Source organism: Malus sylvestris, chromosome 5, assembly GCF_916048215.2.
Source record: "Malus sylvestris chromosome 5, drMalSylv7.2, whole genome shotgun sequence".
NCBI lineage: Eukaryota > Viridiplantae > Streptophyta > Magnoliopsida > Rosales > Rosaceae > Malus > Malus sylvestris.
The window spans coordinates 25406839-25430777 of record NC_062264.1 but is presented as its reverse complement, the minus strand read 5'-3'; the positions used below and the strand labels follow the sequence as shown (position 1 = coordinate 25430777).

The 23939-nt window shown below is 38.6% G+C and overlaps 2 protein-coding genes across 2 annotated transcripts in view; one reads left to right on the top strand and one right to left on the bottom strand.

Moving 5' to 3' along the window:
* Nucleotides 1-23939, bottom strand: part of LOC126624497 (protein DETOXIFICATION 45, chloroplastic-like) — a 43366-nt gene that overhangs the window by 5052 nt on the left and 14375 nt on the right. The gene's annotated exons all lie outside the window — the stretch shown is intronic.
* On the top strand, nucleotides 9435-11898 carry LOC126624499 (probable flavin-containing monooxygenase 1). Its single transcript, XM_050293565.1, has 5 exons — nucleotides 9435-9911; nucleotides 10027-10264; nucleotides 10381-10556; nucleotides 10794-11155; nucleotides 11386-11898. Exons 1-5 carry the CDS (start codon nucleotides 9474-9476, stop codon nucleotides 11726-11728), a joined length of 1557 nt encoding a protein of 518 aa, XP_050149522.1. The 5' UTR covers nucleotides 9435-9473; the 3' UTR covers nucleotides 11729-11898.

Below are 23939 nucleotides of genomic sequence, written 5' to 3'. Positions count from 1 at the left end.
GACGTTTTAATGAGGATAAAGCGAAGCCTTCGAGTGCTTATATGGTCGTTCGGACTCTAGATGTTAAACGAGATCCCTTCCATTCGAAGCGGGATGAGGAAGAGATTTTGGAGCATAAAATTTCATACCTAAGTGCAATTGGTGATTTATTGTACTTGGTTCAATGCACTAGACCCGACATCTCCTTCACTGTTAATCTTTTGGCTAGATACAGCAACACCCCTACACGCAGACACTGGAATGGTGTTAAAGACATTTTCTGCTACCTCAAGGTTACGATGGATTTGGGCTTGTTCTACACCCACAAATCCTTGAGAAAAGCTGCCGCCCCCCTCGGTCCTCGGGTTGATTCACGCCTCACTGGTTACGCAGATGCTAGCTATATGTTTAACCTACATAGGGCACGTTCTCAAATGGGTTATGTCTTTACCGGTTGAAAGACCGCTATATCTTGGAGGTCTACCAAGCAAATGCTAATTGCGACTTCTTTGAACCATGTTGAGATTATCGCCCTGCATGAAGCCTCGTGAGAGTGCTTTTGGTTGAAAGCAATAATGGAACATATTCGAAGCACTAGTTGTCTTTCTCCGATCGTTGACCTTCCTACGACGATCTTTGAAGACAATGCAGCATGTATCGAGCAATTAAAGAATGGATGCATCAAGGGAGACAACACCAAGCACATTGCACCGAAGTTCTTTTATTCTCACCAGCAACAATAGCATTAAAACATTGAAGTCAAGCAAATTCGTTCCCAAGACAACCTGGTCGATCTCTTCACAAAGTCATTGCCCAAGTCTACTTTTCAGAAGCTCGTCCAAGGAATCGGTAACGTAAATTATCTGAGTTGAATTGCTTGTACTTCTCTTATTTGGAAGTTATGTCTAACTCAGAGGAGTATCCTAAAACATACTCACTTGATCTTAATGTACTTTTTTTCCTACAATTATGAGCATTTTTCCCACTGGGTTTTTGCTACCTAACGAGGTTTTGATGAGGCACCCATCCTGGGATGATCATACTCTGTTGAGTACACTATTTTCGTCCTGTTTGACGTTTGTTTTAGACATTATGCGTACTTCTAACTTTTCTCATTAGTCTATGGGTTTTCCCCATAACTTGGGTTTTACCATAGCGAGGTTTTGCGAGTTTTACTACCAATGCATACTTTCTTATATCTGAGACTCGCATTCACCCGTTGTGCCGACGACTTTATCAATTGTTCTACCTTTTATGTTGAATATTTGATGCGACGTTTTGTTTGAGTATTTACACACTCAAGGGAGAGTGTTGCAATCCTATCGAATTAGGAATGCGATTGTATAAATCCTAGTGTATTTAGGAGTACCTTTTTTTTCCCAATAGTAATTTAATTCCTATTAGAGATGTAATCCTATTAGGGTAAGGATTCTACCTATCCTACTACTATAAATAAAGGCATAAGGGGGTGATACAACACACACCTCATAATTAAATCTCTCTCTTCTCTCTCTGTTGCCACCAGCCCCTCTCATTCTCTGTCCTTTATACAGTTGTTTGGGCCCAAAATATTGGTTTGGGCCAAGTTTAGAATTGTTCTCGACCCAGAAGCGTTGCTCAGGGACCAGCCGTGTTCTATCAGGATGGGGTAGTTGAATCCTGATACAATAAGAAGTCTCGGCAAGATGAGGATGCTGAAACTTGGGAATGAATACGGCCTTATAAGGAGTTGAGTTCAAAGTCCTGATAGAAGTAGAACTGGCCGAGATAAGATTGGATCGGGGTGAGGAGTCCTAATCCGAGTATAGTTTTCATTTGATCAGAAGCAGGTTTGCTACTATAAATAGAGGGAAGGGTGCATCGTTCAAGCCCCCTCCAATTCAACACACAAACTGCCCTGTGCAAACCCTCGCTTTACATAAAACCTCTCAACAACCTTGAGATTTTTATTTTCTTTTTCCGCCGACACATCTTCAGTTTAGATAAAGAGCACTGTAAAGGCAACATGTGATACCTTCAGTTTAGATAAACAACATTATCGCCGTAGAACCAGCCGACCGCGAAACAACTTCAGTTTGGATAAACAGCACCGCATCAAGGCTGATTGGTTATCTATCCAAGTCTCAGTCGAGAAAGACTTTCGGGTCTTTATTGGCAGAGGTCATCTCATTAGCCTTTTCGGCGAGGTGAGGTGTTACAGTTTATTAGGGCTCAGCACATTGAACGCCGAGTTGTTTTATGATTGGATACTTGTATGTAAGCTTTAGAGTTCGGCATTCTGACGGCCGAACCACATTTACCATTAAGACATATATCTGTTTTGAGTATTTGTGCCCCTATACTCTGGTGTTTATTCAGCATGCTTATACCCTTACAAATATAATCACTATGACCGAATTTGGCGCCGACAATTTGTGAACTTTGCAAAATTAGCAACCATGTCTTCAGGCTCTAAAACCCAAAGGTCAAGAGTGTTCTTTCCTCGGCCGCGATCGTAAGATCAAGAAGTCAGCAACACACCTAACGCAACATCAACATATTTTACTCAGCCTAGCTCGACCGACGAGTTGGCACGCCCCGTATCAACCGAAGAACGTAGTTAGCTTATTAGTTACTCGGCCTGCGCGCCACGTAGGCTTGGTAGTTTTTAGGGTCAATATTTTGGCATGCCTGGTGGGACCAAGTGTTAAAACTACAAAGTTCATGACCATCGAGACACGATCGGTTAAAAAGAAAACAATGATGGGAAAGTCAACGACCGATATGCCAATTCAGAGTCCTGGACAAGAAGTGTCGCATATGCGAAATCCCCTCGTTGCTGCGACCCCTAAGGCTGCAAATGTGACACACCGAGAAAATAAGGTTTGTCTCGGTACCCAGCCCCGAAACATAGAAGTACCTAACCGAATCATAAGAGTTTTCATTGAAGGAATAATGGAGGACTGCGACGAAGATAGTGGTGAGGGTTCTGACCCTCCAACTAGGTCGTTTCTTCGAAGACCACTTGACGAGCATTCTCGGTAGGTTAAACAGATAATTATCCAAAAGATGAACAGTTTGCTCAAGGTAATACGAAGTAATGGTGAGACATACGCCTAATTGCTCGAATTATTAGTTAGCAGAGTCTTCGCAAGAGGACCTGCTGATCAGTCTCGACAATTTCCACTCAAAAGTAATCCGTTACAGGTAGAAGTAGGATCTACTCAGCTCAAAACAATTGATTTGGAAAAAAAAAAGATCAAGTAGTAGGTCAGATGGATCCGACCAAATAGTAGAAGTAGCATCCGTCGATATGATCGTGGTCCAAAAGATGATCAATTCAGCCATGAAAAAGGGGTCAAAGTTCCCGAAATTCATCCATCCATATCCAGCTTATGTGGAAAAATTCAAATATCCTAAAGGCTTCAAGATCCCAGATTTCAGCCTTTTTGCTAGAGAATCGTCCTTGTCCTCGTTAGAACATGTGGCCCGGTTCACTGTGCAATGCAGAAATGTCAATAGTGATTTCTATAAACTGCGACTGTTTAACTTTTCGTTAATGGGCTCAGCATTCGCATGGTATATCAACCTCCCACTTAATTCCATCCAAAGTTGGGAGAAGTTGGTCGAGAAATTTCACAAACAACTTTATTGGTCGGGGATGGAAATGTCATTTTCTTCACTGGCTACGATGGCTCAAGCATCCGATGAGTCACCAATGGACTATCTTACAAGGTTTAAATCTGCCAGGAATTAGTGCCGAGTACATCTACCCGAAGTCGAATTTGTTAGGCTTGCTCTAAATAGGCTAGACGTGGAGTACAAAAAGAAATTCATGGGGGCAAACTTCCAGGATATGTAGGAATTAGCCCAAATGGTGGTCGACGTTGATCCATTCCCTTCGGCAACAGTTGGCATGGTAGACGCCCATTTTCCCAAGAGCAAAGGGAAAAGGAATGCCTAGTTTGTTCCAATACAACACGTCCCAAAGCAAAACTTTCGACCACAACTCAAAATTGATCTATTTTCCATTAAACCGCCCACCGAGTTTTCAGGATCGGTCGTAATAGAATCTATGTCAGACTCCAATGCAGAAGAAATTGACGGGCCATGGTTTTGTGCAGAAATTGTAAGGCACGCATCGTATTAACCGAACAGAATGAGAGAACACCTCAAACTCCAACACCACGGCAATCATCCAAGGATGCGACGACACCCGCTAGAAAGTGTTCGATAGGCTCGGCCCTCAAGAACGGACAGACGGCCCTACCTTGGCCAGACGGCGCCTTGATTTCGACGCGCCGTTTTATAACGAGGATTATTACTTGCGTAATTCCAGCAATTCAAGTTCATCGGCGAATCAAAAAACCTTCAAGCCTCTTGAGTCACGCAACCAATGTTGGTACAGTTACAACTCTCACACTGGCATGTATACTGCACTATCCAAATCTCAAAAACGTCGACGCCAGCGGATATATTGCATGGCTCGAGACAGGCAGCCCAGATCGTTTCGGCAGCTAAATGGCAGCCGAAAGAAGCGATAAGAAGCTGAGATGATCGACAAACCCTAACAATTATGGATGAATTACAAGGGCGAAAGGGAACCGATCGTAACTTTGAAACCACTATTGACGAGTCCGAGAAGCGCATCAAACTCCTCATTCGGCCTAGGGAGATGAAAGTTTGTTTCAAGCTGTTTGGGAAAGACGTCGAAAGCAAACTTTCCCCATTACTCCCGCAAGAGTCATTAATAAGAGTTCGACAAAATCTACACCCTCCATTCCTCGGTGAATCCTTGAAGTACATGAGAGAGTTTCATAAGAAATATTCTGCCAACGATTTGTAAGGCCTACCCAAGGCGTGTCAAGAAGCTATCGACCTGGCACTAACTTGTCCTGATGCTGAACAAATTATCCAAAAAACCACCGATCTAGCAATGAAGGCCAGGTTCCAGCACATACAAGAAGCTAGGGTCTTTGGCTTCGAGGTCAATCCATACACGGACATTGATATGGCCGAGCTTCCCTTTTCTCTTAAATACCTTCAATACTTATGACACCACTTCGAAGTTTTCTCGGCCGTATCTCTCTTCGGTCTTATAGCCGATGAAGAAGATCGGGTGGCACGTCTGGACGCCTACCTAGATACAAGGGACATCCGGATCGCCTATAAAGGACGAGCCCGTAAAGCACTGTAAGGGCAAAGTCAGACACCAGAAACGAACGGGCTCGAAAACGATAGTTAGAAGGAAGCAAGGACGGGTTGCATATCACAAGTGCAAGTACCTGTTGAGGTATACGATAATCAGGCTGAGGATGCTCTAACGCACGATGCTGCAGTCCTTGATAACCTGGAAGACAACGACCAAGATCCGATGGGCCCTTTGGTCCTTGAGAACATGGAAATTAGCATGGTTCATGTTCTACAAATACCAGCATATTCCCCAAATACCAGCATAGGCACGTGCTAGCCGACACCCGAGGGTGACGAAAGTCATTTATTAAGTGCAAATGCTGAAAACAAGGGATAGATAAGACTTAGAAATATAAAAGAATAATGAATATGCATTTAAGGAACGTGTTCAGAGCATACAACTAACTTAAATACTAAAAGAAATAATATAAAAAAAAAATTGAATGAACAAAGGAGTAGGTCCTACACCAAGAAGACTCGAAGATGCCGCTGCGGAAGTGCCTTGACGTCGAGATTGTATGCCTTGATTCTAAGTCCTGAATGCGGGCGCAAAACAAATGTGAGTGGACCAAGTTCATATATACAGTAATAATAAAACAGTTATTAAGATACTAACCCCCACAGTTTATATACAAAAAACTACTAGCATAATAAGTGATACGTTTACTAAAAACCCTAGCATGCCAAAAACATCTCAAAAGACATATCGCAAAAAAAAAAACATCAATCGTCTTGTAATCGCAGTGTGCTGCCAGTAAGATCACTGAATAAATATAACTCTTGGCCCTATGCCAGCATCGTGGTCTCTGCGCCCGTAGCCAGAGATTACCAACTCTCGGCCCAATGCCTGCTTCGTGTCCCTCAGCCCGTAGCTAGGGATTATTTCTCCCAGCCTATCTGCCAACACCAGATCCTCGTCCCAATCGGCATAGTGTCCACTAGGTACGCACAAATAGTTACGCCTCTCATAAATAACCACTTCATAGTATAAAGTTATCCATCGTCTATACTATAAAGAGGGGTTTTGAAAACATGTTCTATCATCCTATCGTCATCCATCAGATAGTCTACAAGTTCATGGTTTTTATAGAAAATACGATATATCAAACTATAGCTCAATATAGACTAATAATTAATTATTCACAAAAAATGAGACGATAAACAACATATTCCATAAACCTGCTTAACATAAAATCAGTTCATAAACTCGTAAGGCATGCATTTCATTTATGCAAATTTTAGAAGAGGTCCGCTCACAGTACTCCGTAGCAGCAGAAATGTGCGGAAGAGGATTAGGGAAATCCCCACTAGCAACTTCACCTAAGCACAAAATTGTACAATTTATCAAACTACCCAACTATAGAATTTCAAGAAATGGAAATGGGTCTTGGGTTTGGATCCGGATTAGGGTTTAGGTTTAGGTTAAATAGGGTTAGGACCTATTGGGTTTTGGGTTTGAATAGTTTAGGAACGAAAGGGGTGGTTTGGGCTTGAGCCCAAACCCACACAACACACACACACACATGCATGGCACAACACACCCACACACGGCACAACACACACATACACATGTGCACCACACACACGTGCACCATACACACTCACGCGAACTCACCATACACGCACACACCCACACGGACACACATCCAAACACTCAACCCACATACACTCGGCCCGCAGGCCTAATAGCCAAAGAGAAAGTTGGGATTAACCCACTTGAATAAAACCGGTCCGAGGCCCCTTTGGGCTTTTAAAACAATTAGCTGAAAATTAAAAGGAAACGGGATGGGTTTTAGGGTTCTGGGCTGGTCCAAATACGGGCTAAAGCCCGTGGGTGTTCTGAAATGGCTTGATGACCTGCGAGGTGTCGGGAAAGAACACCGGAGCTGTTATAGCTCGGGCTGACGGCAACGTATAAACCAAGCTCCCAAAATGCAGAGAAAAACACAGCTGAAGTGATAAGAACGAGAATATACCACTGTGAGTCTTAACCGTGGTCGAGAATGGTTGGGTTGGTCATAGAACTCGTTGGGTTTTCTCGTCGAGTTCTAGAAAACAACAATAGAGTGCATGCACAGATTATTACAGGGGTTTTAGACCTTAGATTTCAAGTCGATTTGAACATGCAAGGCTTGAGGATGATACCTGAAACATTATAAGGGAAATCTCGAGCCAAAACAGAGACTGGAAGGCTGAGCTCCTCCCTAGATTCAGTAAGAACTATGAAGCTCTTTGTTCAGCATCACCATTCGATTTCCTAAGCCACATATATGCTCAATTTGAGGGTTTTGAGGTACGATTTAAATGGAGGTTTATGATGGTGGTGGTCTGTGGCTTTCGATGCAGAGAAGAGAGGTGAGAGAGAGAAGGCGAGTGAGAGAGTGAGTCACAAGGAGGGGACAAAGAGAGATGAGGTTTGTTAAGGTGCTGCCACGTGGTAGTTTAAGGGAGTTTAGGAATCTAGATAAAGGGTCCAGATTTAGTCAAGCTAGGGGACCAAAATGAAATTTTATTAAAACTTTGGGAAATTATAAAATTACATATAAATTCAGGGGTGGGGTTTAACACAAGTCGATTTCGTCGCCATCGTCGAAGATGGGCAAGCAAATAACGACGAAAAACTTAGAACACCAATTCACCCGCAAGATCAAGACATCGACATTCCCCCTCAAGAAGCGACTTCGGCTTTTGTAAGACTCGATTACTTTCTCTTGTTAACTTTGCTATAATGAGTCTGAACCGAGAAAAATATTACATGTCAAGTGCCCAATTATTCATTTCACCGAAAATTTTATGCGCCGAAAGGCGTTGTCTATATTTCCTGGCCACCTCAGTGGCCGTTGAAAGTAGATAACCTTCATCGGCCGCATGAATTGAGAAGCAGTCTAAAACACTGGGCTCCGCCATTAAGCTTTCTAGGTTCGTGTACCTGTAAATGTCGATAATATTGTGTATATTAAGAAAGAAAAAGGATAATACCTTAGATACTTAGTAGTAAGTACTCTATGTACACACTTTCTAATTTCGCCCAAGCAAAAAATGCTACCTGTTTCTTATGTTTTAGGGTGCGTTTGTTACACCGGACTGTCTCGGACTAGATTAGCTGCAAGGACTAAGCTGGACTAGCTTAGACTAGACTAAGTTGGACTAGTTTAGTGAAGTGTTGTTGCAGTATCGGACTAGGAAGCCTAATTATAATATTATATTAGTTAATCTATATCTATTGATATTTTATTATTAATTTAATCTAATATCAATTAATATTTATTATTTCTTTATCATTTTCCATTTTTCTAGAGTCATCTTCTTCTCTAATCTTTATACATCTCAATTTTTTTTTTCTCATTGTTTACTCCACCAGTGTCGCCCTCCACTCTCCCCTTTTCCTCCTTTTTCTACTCCGTCCCCTCCCTTTCTCTCGTTTCACCTTTGTACCACTATCCTTTCTCCCCTCTCTCCGTTTGTACTTATTTCGTTTCACCTAATATGAAACGCTTGACGCGGGTGCTAGAGTTGCAGGTAAGCAGAGAGATCTCAAATTGCGAAGATCGTTCTCGGATCTTAAGTTCTTCAGGCGAAGATCGATCTCTCTGTTTTCTGGGTTTGATTCAAGTTCAATCGAAGAAAATGGAGAACCCATTTCTGCATATCGACCAAGTGTTCTTTCGTGGGTTTGTCGGGAAATCAAGGTTGTGGGTTCATCGGGAAATCTGAGATGTGGGCTCGTCGGGATTTGCAGATTTTGTTTCTTTTTTATCCAGAAAAAAGAATTGCAATTGATGAGTTTGGCGTCGGAGATGAAGTCGTGCCCGAAGTCTTTGCTGTCAAAATCGAGGTCGAGGAGGTGAATCAAGCAGGACGAAGTGAGATGCTGTCGAAATCGAGGTCGAGGAGGTGAATCAAGCAGAACGAAGCGAAGTTCCTAGCTAATCCCGTGGTTTTTGGGAGGACTCGTGAAGACCGGCTAGCGACACCTCTAGTGAAAGCGAGTCCCAATTAATCTCATTAACTCTAGTCCCGCAAGCCACCAAACACAAGACTACAATCTAATCCAGTGAAGGCTAAGAAGGGTAAACAAACGCCTTTTTAAAGTCTAAAAAAGTAGCATGTTCATTATTTTTTGGACAATACTTGGGTACACACCAGGAATACCTAATATACTGACTAATCCTATAAAAAAAACGACATGTGTCATTTTGAAACTGCACACATCTAAAATTCACGTCGGCACGAAATTATTTTTAATTACATCCTCCCCATTTATTAATGAATACGGTATAAAATCAAAAGCATACGGTGACCGATATCCAACACTTTCAGAAATGGGAAAGCAGGTGGCCATTGTAGGAGCTGGGATTAGTGGCCTCCTTGCCTGCAAGTACACACTTTCAAAGGGATTTCAACCTATTGTGTTTGAATCTACGAGCAGCATTGGAGGAGTGTGGACCAAAACTATTGAGTCTACCAAGCTCCAAACTCCTAAACCGCTTTACCAATTCTCAGATTTTCCATGGCCATCTTCAGTGGAAGAGGACTTTCCTAGCCAGCATCAAGTTTTGGATTACATCCAATCATATGCTCAACATTTTGACTTGCTTAAGCACATCAAATTCGACACCAAAGTGTGTGGGATTGAGTATGAAGGTGCATCTGAGGATGAGATGCAGGCTTGGAGTCACTGGGGTGGAACTGGAGAGCCTTTCAGCTCCAAAGGGAAATGGAAAGTTGCAGTAGAAGACAAACATAGCCGTTCAACGGAGGTGCCTTCTTATTTTTAAGTGCATACATATATGTATACATCCTTTCGAATTTAATTATGTTATGCTTTCATACTGTTAATTTTTAAGTCATACTGATCTGATTATGCATAAGCAGGTTTACCTTGTGGACTTTGTGATCCTCTGCATCGGACGGTTTAGTGATGTTCCAAACATTCCTGAATTCCCTTTCAACAAGGGGCCAGAAGCATTTCATGGGGAGGTTATACACTCAAAGGATTACGCCGCAATGGATTACGAAAGAGCGCGTAACTTCGTGAAAGGAAAGCGTGTAACAGTTGTTGGATTTCAGAAATCTGCACTGGACATTGCAATGGAGTGTTCGAACGCAAATGGTAGCTAGTTTCGTGAAAATTAATTGATTGTCACATGGCATGTGCCCAGAATATTGTGATCATTTTGTTCATAGTTTGTATTACCTATTCTTCTTGATTAATTGGTTGGTTTGCAGGGATTGAGCATCCATGCACAGTAATTTACAAGACAGAGCATTGGACTCTTCCTGACTATCTTCCATGGGGTGTTCCCCTGACATACCTATACCTTAATCGCTTCTCGGAGCTGTTGATTCATAAGCCTGGTGAAGGCATCCTACTTGGTCTCCTTGCCACAATTCTTTCACCTCTGGTAAACTTTTTTATATTTATTTTTCATGAATTTTTTTTATAAGCAATAATGTTGTAGGTTAAATAATTAGTTGTTAGGAAGGGGAATCAGTGAGGTTCAAACCCTCACCGTGGTGCTTGAATTGCTTACTTTCCACCACTACGGTAAAGCCTCATCAACTTATCTTTTCTGAACTTAGTATTAATCAATTTGTAAAAAGAGGAGTTTATTAAGAATATATTTTGTGAATTATAACAGAGATGGGGATTTTCAAAATTTGTTGAAAGCTACGTAACTAAGAAGCTTGGGTTGGCCAAGTACGGAATGGTACCTAGGCATAGTTTTCTTCAAGAAATCAGTTCTTGTCTGATCTCAACAATACCGGAAAAGTTCTACGATCGAGTCCAAGAGGGAAGCATCATACTGAAAAAATCCCCCGGCAGCTTCAGCTTTTGCCAGGAAGGCGTTTTGGTTGAAGGGGAAGTATCCCCTGTGAAGACAGATGTGGTGATACTCGCTACTGGGTTTAGAGGTGATAAAAAGCTCAAAGACATCTTTGTGTCTCCTACCTTTCAGGATTATATAGCTGGTTCGCCGGAGGCCATATTACCCCTCTACAGGTTAGCTCCTCTGAAAGCACATTGCGGCAAGTTTATGCTAAGTATACCACATTTTCTGATCACATCTCTCACATAACTCTAGTCCGAGTCCCATCTATATCTAGCTAGGTCTTAATTTTGTGAGATAAGTGATCAGTAAATGCAGCATGCACATGTAGATTTATTTGGTCATTTTATTAACTACTGTAACATTTAAATCTGATGGCTCATTATGCTTCTATTTCAATCAGGGAATGCATACATGGACGAATTCCACAACTAGCCGTAATTGGATTTTCCGAGAGTCTTTCAAACTTGTACACCTCCGAGATGAGATGCAGGTGGGTAGCTGAGCTTCTTGGACGCACATTTACGTTACCAAGCATAAAAGAGATGGAGAAAGATGTGAACGAATGGGACGGATTCGCAAAGCGATACGCGGGCAAATACTATCGGAGATCATGCAACGGTACCGTTCATATATGGTACAATGACCAGTTGTGCAAGGACATGGAATGGAACCCTAAAAGAAAGAAGGGACTATTTGCTGAATTATTTGAGCCTTATGGACCATTGGATTATGCTCCATCTTAAAATGTTCAATAGTGCGTTGACTTAAAAAATAAATCTACCTTTCCTTTCCTTTCAAATACGTGTTAACTTAAAAGTTACATCCGTTGTGCGTTACTATGTAATAATATTCGAGAAGAATTATTTTTGATATATTTTCTTGAGAAATGATAGTCACTCTTTTTTGTCTTGCATATATTCATTATTCACGTTTTTAGATTTTTGTGGCAAATATGTCATGACTATTTCTCTCATAGATGAATACGAAAAATTAAGATGAAGAAATACACACCATCAATGAGAAATTAGGAATTCAGAGATGAATTCCAGCAAGAATTAGATGAACAGCAAAGCGGAAAAGGATTGAGATGTCAACAAGCCGTGAGGCAGTTGGAGAGTCATACCGTATAGAAAGCTTAGCTTATAAGAAAACTGCAATTGCAAGAAAATATCTTGATTTCATTTCATAAATAATTTCAGTGTACGTATTGGTATATATAGAGATACAAATCTGATGACCTTTCTACCCTTAGTTAACCTAGCTAATTACAGACAAGTCCCTAACTAACACAAGTAGTTTGTTACAATTTTATAGCAGTACAAGTAATATTTGACTCATTACCACCTACTCATACCTATTTCAATTTCTACATAAAACAACATGCATTGGAATAATCTGCTCATTCTGCGAAATGCACTGGAACTGTGCTGCACCTTTTTATTTGATTTTTATTTTATTATAACTTTTTATTCTACATAAATAATTTGTAGTTTATGATTTATTTAGGAATATTTTAAATTTTAGTTGGATGTCGGAAGAAAGTTAAAAATTCAAGTGAAGATGTATAAAGACAAAGGTGTATAAAAATTAAGTGTGTGTTGTAAGCCTATTTGATTGAACTGTTGTTGACCTTAAAAACTACCAAGCCTACGTGGCACGCAGGCCGAGTAGCTAGTGAGCTAACTACGTCATTCGGTTAATGCGGACGCCACAACCCGTCACATCAACAGAAAAAATAAAAATAAAAACCAAAAAACCAATTTTCACAGAGCGAAAGAGATAAGGAGATCGTTCCTTCTGTTCGGTTTCGGTAGAATATGAGAAGTTTTGGCCCGCTACAAATCACAATTTTCCTCTCAATTGAATTTGTGAAACGGCGATTTAGGTTTTCGTTGTTCCAAATCACAGTCGTTGTTGAGGCATCGTTCCGATCGCGACGGTGGGGTGTATTTGCTGTGAGAGAAACACACGCAGAGGAGAGGGAGTGCAAATGGGTATTTTGGGTAGAAAATTTTGATTCCTGATGTAACCTTCTACCCAGAGTCCAATTACTACCCCTATAGAGGTAATCCAATTCCGGGATATTAAGGAATTGAACTCCCGATATTGGGTAGGCCCTACATAATTTCTAATTCCCTACTTGCTGGTAAATGCCAAAATACTTTGCGAGGAGTGCAATTCCGTTTCTCCACATTCCAACCCCGATTGGTAAACACGCCCTAAGGGTTTTTATTCCCACGGGAGGAAGCTTTTTTCCATCTTACATATATTTAATTAACTTTAAATAATGCTGCAAAATGTTTTTGTTAAAAATAAATGAATAAATAATTAGTGTTTTTTGTTCGTGTACATTTTAGTACTATTCTTCTTCACTTGTAAGTGAGAGGATTTAGGTTCGATTTTCGCAAAATGAAAGCTTAAATTACATTATTGTGGTTAGCCGAGTGTGTGGCTTAATGCACTCTCTCATCCTCTTAGTGTAAATAATATATTTTGTTAAAAAAATAGTTGAATGAGTACTTGCAACCAAAAGTTAAATGTGTTAGCTTGGATTATTCCTAGGAACTTGGTTCTCTCGTACAATTAAATATGTATATGAAGCCTACAAATTGTTATACCCACAAATGATTCATATAAATATAAGTGGCGTATCATCAATCTAAGTGTTTTAAGCGTTTACCCAATGCACAGTTTCTTTTGGACGACGTACGTCAAATAAGGTGGCAGATAGATTGGCGAGGCTGGGTCTCACTCTTGATTATCAATGACTGTACGTATTCTATTACTTATCAATGCATATCGTACTGTTTTCAAAAAAATAATAATAATAATAAGTACTTGCAACCATAGGTTATTTTCAATGATTCATATAATTTTCGTTCTCTCCTATATAAAATGTATCTGAGATTCTGAAGCCTGCAAATTTGTTAAAGTGTATACCCAAAAGTAATTACTTCCTCCCATTTATATCAAACACAAAGTACTCTATATCAAACAATTAATTATCAAAAATGGGAAAGCTGGTGGCCATTGTAGGAGCTGGGATCAGTGGCCTCCTTTCCTGCAAGTACACACGTTCATAGGGATTTCAGCTCATTGTGCTTGAATCTTCAGGCAAGTACATTGGTGTAGAACTATGACTCCTTAAATTAATCATGTACAATGTTTTCAATATTACAGGATTTGAGAAAACTCATATGTAGTAGGAATCCTAAATTAAGTACAATTGATTTTGCATTCCATTAATCACGGAGATGATTCCGGATTATTTTCTATTCTAACTCCCCACCACAAACTGAATGATCCTTAGCGGACAAGTTTCGAACCAAATACATCATGACGTGGCTGATGAAGAGCTTTTGTAAGAAGGTTGGCAGGCTGATCGACAGAAGACATGTAGCAAACGCGAAGACTACCGAGAGCCACATTTTCACCAACAAAATGATAATCAAGTTCAATGTGGCGAATATGAGCATGATGAATTGGAGAAGCAGCAAGATAGGTGGAACTAAGGTTGTCACACTGAAGTAAAACTAGAAAACATAGATGAACCCCAAGCTCACAAAAAAAAAGAACAAAGTCTTGTAGTCTCGGCACAAGAATGACCAAGAGACCGGTATTCAGATTCACCACTAGATGGGGTCACTGTCGGTTGATATAGAGCACCAAGAGATGATATTTGTGCTAAGATAAATGAGGTAACTAGTGGTGGAGCAACGAGTATCTGGACAACCCGCCCAATTAGCGTCAAAATAAGTAAATAATTTTGCAGAAGCAAGCTGGGGAGTCAAAGTGATGCCAAAATCCATAGTACCTTTGATGTAACGGAGAATCCATTTGGCAACAATCATGTGAATAGTGCGAGAGGAACTCATAAATTGAGCAACATTATTAACAGCAAAAGATATGTCAGGGCGAGTTAAAGTAAGGTATTGTAAGGAGCCAACTAACTCACGATAGGACATAGGAGAAGCAAGGAGAGACCAAGGTTCTAAATGACGCTAGGCGCTAGTCAGGCGGTGGATTGGGGTCTAGCGCCTAGGCGGATTAGACGGATTGAAGTGAATTTATTATATATTGCATAAAAAAGTGCCTATTTATACTTAATAAACAGATAATTGTATATATAAATTGCAAAATAAAATGACATATAGATTATAAAGTATCGAAAATATTGAAACTATGGGGAACAAGCATATAATAAGTGTTAATCCAACTATTCAACAAGTCCCTAACATTTTATTGAAAAAATCAAATGCAAAATGAAAATTATATATTTTCTATCTAAGTGAGAGTAGCTATCTAGGCGGGTGCCTAGACGGGTTTAGGCGGGCACCTAAGCAGGCTAGGCGAATACCTAAGCAGGTCTAGGCGCACCTTCTTAATTTTCAAATGCCTAAAGACTAATCGGGAAGGTGACCAGCCGCCTAGCACCTAGGCGACACTAGGGGAAGCCTAGGCGATGCTGGGCAAGGATTTTTAGAATAGTGGGAGAGACCCATTAGACGCCGTGAAAGATACCTTCGCAGTAAAAGGCTTGGAAGCAAGTTTCAAGGAAACCATGTCAAATATTTGAGAAAGATAATGAGCATACTTTAGTTGATAGATGGTGAGGACCAATGGAATCACTAATGACCTGAAGGCCTAAAATATAGGTGAAAAGACCCAAATCTTTGATGTCAAACTATTATCCAAGAAGAGCGGTGAACTGAGTGAGAAGCTTCGGAGACTTATAGTAATGACATACAATAATAAATAAATGGTGTAGCTAGGAAGCACATTGATAAATAAAAAGGAAAGAATTAACTCAATGTAACATCAATATATGCGGAGACATGTAATTCACGAGACCAAATATAACCACTAACCTGAAGATGATGACATGTTGCTAAGATTAGAGTTCTTCTACAACTCTTCTATTCTGTATGCGAAGCCTCAAGAATGGGGTTTGAGTTTTTGTAAGCTTGTGTGTTTAGAGAGACTACAGGGACCCTAATATATATATCATACACAGTGGTAATCAACTAGGACTCTTCCCATTGAGTAATCCTAATTGATCTTAACCTCATCACCGTGAATTCCTTTATTCATATCAGCTAGAAAGACTTCTAGAAATATCATGATTGTTCAAGCTAATGAATCCTAATATACATATTCCTTATCAGCTCACAAACATTGTCAATGTAGATCTTTAATATTCCCACACGAATAACAAGTGCTAACCAAGTGTATAGATCTCTCCAAAACTTATATTCTCTCACTAGAGCTACACTTGGTTAACCATTGCTAACCTTAATGTGAGATTCTTCTTAAATGGCCACGAGATCAATATTGACACAAATCATTATTCCAGGCTTAGGTCATTAACCAACATCTGTAAAGGACTAAACAGTAACATATTCTTTAACTTGAATAATATCCCCATAATCACATTTACAAAGCTGGCCAACTCATTAAACCCTAACAAGATATGAAAATTATTGTATTGAAAAAAGTCTGCATATGTATTCATCATCATCTCAATACATGGTCCTCTTTCGAATTAAAAAAAAACAATTTATCTTAATGGTTGTTAATCTTGACAACAATTGCACAAATTGTCATACCATTATGCATATAAAATATATACAAACATTCTCAACTAAACTGCATATTTAAGGGTAAACTTTGACAACCTCATAGTTTCAACTTTGTTAGTCTAGAATCCTTAGTAATCTTTTAATAAGATAAATAAACAAACTTGGCAACTAGAAAACATTCTTTAAATAATACTTAGCTTCCATTTGTCAGCTACATCGAAACTTGCCAAAACTCTCATCTTTGTGACATGCTTCTTGAAAACTAAAACTGGTATAGTCATGTACAAGGGTTCGATAAACATAGCCCTAGTCTCTTTTGTTATTCTTGGTGAAGAATATGGCTGCATTATTGTCACAGAAAAGATGAATTGGTCTTGAAATTGAATCAACCACTTTTAGACCTGAGATGAAATTTTTCAATCAAATAGCTTGATCAGTGCCTTCACAAACAAGAAAGATACTCAACCACCATGGTTGAAGCTACCATTGTTGCTTGCTTTATACTTCTCTATGAAATAGCACCACTTGCAATTGTGAAAACAAACCCGGATGTGGACTTAAGATCATCTGGACACCCAGCGAAGTCCGAGTCATTGTAACCCTTCAATATAAGATTATATGCGCTTCTATAAACCAATATGTGTTCTTTGGTCTTCTGAAGATATCTTAAAACTTTTTTTGCTGCATTCCAGTAAGCATCACCCGTGCAAGATTGAAATCTGCCAAGTACACTTATCGTGAAGGCAAGATCAAGTCGTGTGCACAATTGTGCATACATCAAGCTTCCAACAAGAGAAGCATATGGTCTTTCCTCCATGTTTTTCTTCTCTAAATCAGTTTTAGGGCACTAAGTTACCCTTTGAGATCGGCATTTCTGTGGTTCCTCAAGAAGACATGTTGAACATTTTAAGAACCTTTTTGATATATCCTTTTTGTGACAACCCTAATAATCCTCTTCTTATATCTTCTTTAATTCAATTCCAAGGACATATGTTGCTTCCCCAAGGTCCTTCATTTCAAAATTCTTCTACAGGAATGACTTAGTTTCATCTAACAAACATGCAACATTTGTGGCAAGGAGAATGTCGTCCACATAAAGAACAAGTATAATAAAATTGCTCCCACCGATCTTCATGTAAATGCAAGCATCAGAGGGATTTTCAATGAAACCATACTCTTTCACCACCCTCTAAAACTTAAAATACCACTGTCTCGATGCTTGCTTGAGACCATAGATAGATTTCTTCAATTTTCACATTAGTTTCTCCTTTCCTTCTTCTATAAACTCTTCTAGCTATCTTTTATATATATATATATATTGTCATCTAAATCACCATTTAAGAACGCAGTTTTAACGTGTAAAATTAAATCGTAATGAGCACAAATCACCATGATCACCCTAAATGCATCATTGGTAGACACATGGCTGAATGTTTCCTTGTAATCGACATTTCCATTCGAATCCTTCGTCTTGAATACCCACTTACACCTTATTGGTTTCTTCCCTTCCTTTTGTTCTACTAATTCCTGTACTTTATTGTCCTTCATCGAAGTTAGCTCAGATTGCATGGCTTTTATCCACTTTTCAGAGTTAACTTGAAATAGCTTTTTTAAAGGATTTGTCTTATAAGACAAGTCTATATCATTCTCCTATTTGATTTCCTCAAAAATGGTGGAACCACACCGACTGATATGGCTAGTGCATCTAGTCGGTGGTCATTCAAAATGGCTAACTCCACGTGCCCAGAATTTATTTTTGTTTGCCCCTGCAGTCTGTCATCGCTGCCACGAGGGTGCCAATTTTATCAAGTGTCAATTCCACGTACCCCGCATGTTGTTGCAATCGGTGCGGTCGATGCTCACTGCTGCTGGCCACGTTTGTTGCTGGTTGTCGGTGATCGCAGCTGCCACTCACAGTTCCTGACTCATCATGGCTTGCATGATGATAAGTATGTTGCTCACTGAGTATCAGCACATCATCGGTGCTTTGGTGTAACAGTTACACCCCCAGGCATTTGATGGACATTCCACTAAACAAATATAAAATATTAGATCTTCGTTATGTAGTTATCCTCTCGTTTGTTAGACAAATAAAAAATCTCTCAATAATCACTTCCTCTCATACAGTCAATCCTTACAAGCTTAAAAACTCACAAAGAATCAAACCTCAAATTCTCTAATTTCTGAAGAAAGGATGGCTCAACACACACGATGAAAAACTCTCAATTTGACCACAGAAGTATATTTAAGTTACCAAAAACATTGAAGGAAAACCAAATTTTTCCTTACAACACACTACTAAAATCAATTGTTTGGACCTATTCTTCAATGTAATCTTGTGATTCTAGTAATTCATTAATTTAGTAATTCATTAATTCAGAAGTATATTAGATCATCATTTCTACACACGCACACAAAAAAAAAAAAAAAAAAAAATCATTTCAGTTTGAGTATTACCATGAACATTTCATTGTTTATCAAAAATGCTGTATTTGTTTATTTATTTAGTCCATATTAAAATAATTAAATGCTTTTGGCTTAAATGAATTTGCGTATGGATGGTTTTTCAATGAAAATATAAAAATGAACCCTGTAAATCGTAAGATACAATGTAGAGTAAAAACGAATAGTTAATACTGTATTAACTTAGTGCCTGAGCGCTTAAAATGCAAGTATTATCAGGTGAAAATTAATTATGTGTTTATCTCAAGACAATGGACTGAATGGCCTATAGCCTCACTGTGTTTGTCTTTCGATCCGAAAACAGGATTTCCACTTAGCAATGAGCTTTCACTGTTGATAAGTTTTCAGAGTTGCCATTGTTGAGGTTACAGATGTCACAAGCCTGACAGATAAAACACATAGTGCTGAGGAATGAAGATGAAGTGGCCTGACGATGAGGCGACTCATCAAAAACAATCTTATCTCCGAGCTGTACAAATTTGACCGGAGACATTACTGTCTTCGTATTATTATCATCATCAATTCATCAATCTCAATGAATATATTTATATATGAGTAGTGTATTTTGTTGGAGAGAAATTTTTAGTTTTGATGAAAAAAAGAATGATACACCACATGTTTTTATGCAAGTGGTGGAAAATTTTAATTTTTAAGTTATTAACTTTTTAACATACATAATCCACGATTTATATAGGGATACGTGATATACCACCTCGTGTGACAGTCACATTGAAAAATCTCTCTTTGTTGGGTGCTAATTAAAATATTGTTGATGAGTACATACCACCAAAAGTCGAATATGTTTGATAGGGTTCAGAGTTTAGGGTTGATGAGTAATTACGTAATAGTAAAATGTTGCCCAGTTCACATGGGTTGCACATTAACCCAATTCCCAAGCACATTTTAGGAGAAATCATCATGTTTTACTATAAACTCATTGATCATATTTTTCGCTCAATTAACTTCTCATTATGCCCTTCAGTTGATGGGTTGACTCATATTTAACCCTAACTTGTTTGTAATGTAATTTATGGCCACTTTCATACTAAATATCAAACAAAACCGTAATCCGAGTAAATTAGCAAGGTCAATTTTCACACTAAATAGAATGTAAGGGTCATCTTCTTTGTATTTACCTCTTCTCTAACTTGATTCAAATGATGACATGGCTTATCTTTAATCAACGTACATAATACATATAAAGTCATCCTTTTATATTTTCTACCTATTGCAATCCAATTAGCAGGTTCTTTTTATTTTTTTATTTTAGCACTAATGATATTTTTTTTCCATTAAAAGAGTGGGAGCAGACCTGACAATTTCTTACACGACCCGTTAACACGACACGTAAACAACACAAAAATAACGGGTTTCGGCTCAACATGATAACTAATTGGGTTATTATCGGGTCACACTATAATAATCATTTAATAACGGGTCCTTAACAGGTTTACACGAGAGTGACACGCGGGTAACTTGTTTCGACACGATAAGAAAAAATTTATTTTGATGATTTTAATTTTTTAAACTACTAAAAAAACACTTACTATAAAATACAATAGATATAATGAATATGTATATATTGTTTATTAATTATTATTCTATATAAATTTTAAATTTTAAGTTTTATTTATTTATTTATTTTTATAGTATATTATAGGCAAAGATTGAGATTAAAAATGTCACATCCCAGGCCCGTTCCACCATCGTAGCACGATATTGTCCGTTTTGGGCTTACTATTCCCTCACGGTTTTTATTTTTGGGAACTCACGAGCAACTTCCCAGTGGGTCACCGATCTTGAGAGTGCTCTGGCCTCCTTCTCGCTTAATTTCGGAGTTCCTACGGAACCCGAAGCCAGTGAGCTCCCACAAGGCCTCGTGCTAGGTAGGGATGGGAATATACATTTAAGGATCACTCCCCTGGGTGATGTGGGATGTTACAAAAAATCCTAAAACACATTAAAAATAAAAATATCAAGTAATTTAAAAATACCAAACACATTAAAAATTATAATAATTAATTTACATATACAAAAAATATGAAAAAAATATGCAAACGCTCATAGTCGCATCCTCTACGCTTCAAGGATGGGTATATGATCGTTTGAATTTTTAAAACCATAAAAACTCTCATGAATAGTATTTTTAAGGGAGTTCAAAATAAACAAAATTCATAATCATTAATGTATAAGTCTAAAAGATGTGAAAGCATAATAAACGTTCATAATTGCATTCTCAACGCTTAGACAATGGTTACATGGTCGTTTAGATTTTTAAAACCCTCCAAATCTCATGAACAATGCTTTTTATTTGAGTGCAAAATTAATAAAATTAATAATAATTATTGTAGAAGTGTGAAAAATGTAATCACTCGTAATGAAAAGCTTTACAACTTTCATAAAGGGGTCAACTTCGAAATTTAGTATGTATATACTAATTTAGTATTATGTTTTACATTTTTTTGGGTCAAATTATGTTTTTCATTTTCATTTTTATTGATTTAAAATATATTTTTCTTAACGGGTAACGGGTTGGGTCATATTACCTGATAATATTAATGGGTTGATTTTGGGTTGGGTCATATTACCCGTGTACTTTAACGGGTATTACACGACACGGCCCGTTAAGCTATCGGGTATGATACGAAAACGACACGAACACGAGAAGCACAACACGAATGTCAAGTTTAAGTGGGAGTATGGGTTAAACCTCAAAAAGCAAGTCACAATAATGTGATTCAAATTTGCTTTTAAAAAGAATCGAATTTAAGATTTCTTACTTACAAATAAAAAAATTATCATTAGACCGTAATACTAAGTGACCTATTTAGCATGTATTTAGTTATTCTCTATTTTCTTTCATTTCAATACGTACAAATTGTGTTTTATATTTAATTGTTATAGGTAGATAATGATATCAATTTTCTTTATAAGTAAATAATCGTTTATATCACCGTCATAAATATATAATGTTTTATTTCTTTGTCATAAATTGATAACAATTAATCTCCTCGTTATAGGTAGACAATTGTATTATATATATCTATGCTTGTACCTTTGACAGGTGCATGGGGGTGATTGAAAGTGTTGTTTACAAAGAAATGATTAAAATTTTAAAAATCAATTTAAAACAAAAAAAAATGCATAAACTAGGGATTTAATTAATTCTTCTTTTAATTCACGTAGTATAATGGTTTAACGATATTCCGCTTCACTTGTAAGTAAGATATTTTAAGTTTGATTCTCACCAAAGGTAAAGTTGTACCACATTATTATGGGCAGGCTCATTGTAAGGCTTAATTCATTTTTCTATCCTCTTAATGTAAATACTATCATTTGTTTAACTTTTTTTTATTCTTTTAATTTAAGGGTAAATTATATAAAATTATCTCAATTATGGGGTCAACCACTGTTTCATACCCCATCTTTAAAACATTTCAATATCATACCTTATTTTACGAATTTATTGCAATGTCATACCTTCTGTCAGTTTGTCTGTCAATTCCTTCGTTAAATGCTGATGTGGCTTAAGGCTGAACCCACTCTCTATTAAAAAATTAATTAAATATTAAAAAATAAAAAATAAAAAAATTTAATAATTTTTTTTAAACGGGGAGCCCACCCATAACCTTCCTTCACCACCCAACCTTCCATCACAACCCTACCACCGCCATCTTTTCCTCTATCTCCACGCTTACAACCCATCCAAACAGTCACTTAAACCCACCAATCCACCCAAACAGTCCCTTAACTCCATCACTCAGACCGATTCGCAAACCTCTCCACATTCTCATCCTTCAAATCAACCCCACCATCGCCTCCCCCAACCCGCAGGTCACCTTCGCCAACACATACGGGTCCCGATAGTGCATCACTGCCTACACAATTTATTCCTCCCCCACATTCCTCCCACCTCCCCATTTCAATTCATTCTCCAATTATTTTTTTCTTTCGATTTTAATTTTTCCAAATTTTGATTCTATTTTTTGTACAATTCGATTCAAATCGGACCTTGATCGGACTTAGAGAAAAAAATGGCAGCATCTCAACAACTCCGGGACCTGCAATCGCAGCCGTGGAACAAGATCTGCATGGACTACTCCTAAAAGAACCTGCAGTGGGCTTCGGTTTCGTATGGCATCTTCATGTGCTTATAGTGCTCCGGCAAGCATCGCAGGCTCAACGTCCACATCTCGTTCGTCCGATCCATGACCATGGATTTGTGGTCTTAGATCCAGATCAAGAAAATAGAGGTCGGCGGCAACAAGTAGTTCAACGCCTTCTTCTCCAGCTACGGCATTCCTAAGAAGACGAATATCGTCACCAAGTACAACACCAACATCGCCAGCGTGTACCGAGATCAGATTCAAGCCCTAGCCGAGGGGCGTCCATAGAGGAACCCACCTGTTGTGAAGAAGGCCCTAGGGTTTGAGAAAAAGAAGTCGCCCTTGGCCAAGGCGGCGGCGGTGGAAGCGGCAAGGGAGGTGGTTCTGGGAATAATGGGGGCTGCATCATCAGTGCCGCGTCCGCCATCGTCACCTCTCCTCCTGCCGCAAAGTGCACCACCGGAAGCCTTCCTGGTTGGGGGGACACGGGAAGAACTGGATAAGGGATTGTAGGGGTGGGTCCACCATTTAAAAAAAATTATTAAATAATTTTATTTTTTTAGTTTTTAATATTTAATTAATTTTTTTAATAGATAGTGGGTCCCGCCTCAAGCCACATCAGCATTTAACGGAGGAATTGACAGACAAACTGACGAAATGTATGACATTAAACAAATTCGTAAAATAAGATATGACAATGAAATGTTTTAAAGATGAAGTATGGAAATGTGGTTGACTCAATAATGAGGTAGTTTTATGTAATTTACTCTTAATTTAATTTAGGGGCAGAATGCGCATAAACATCA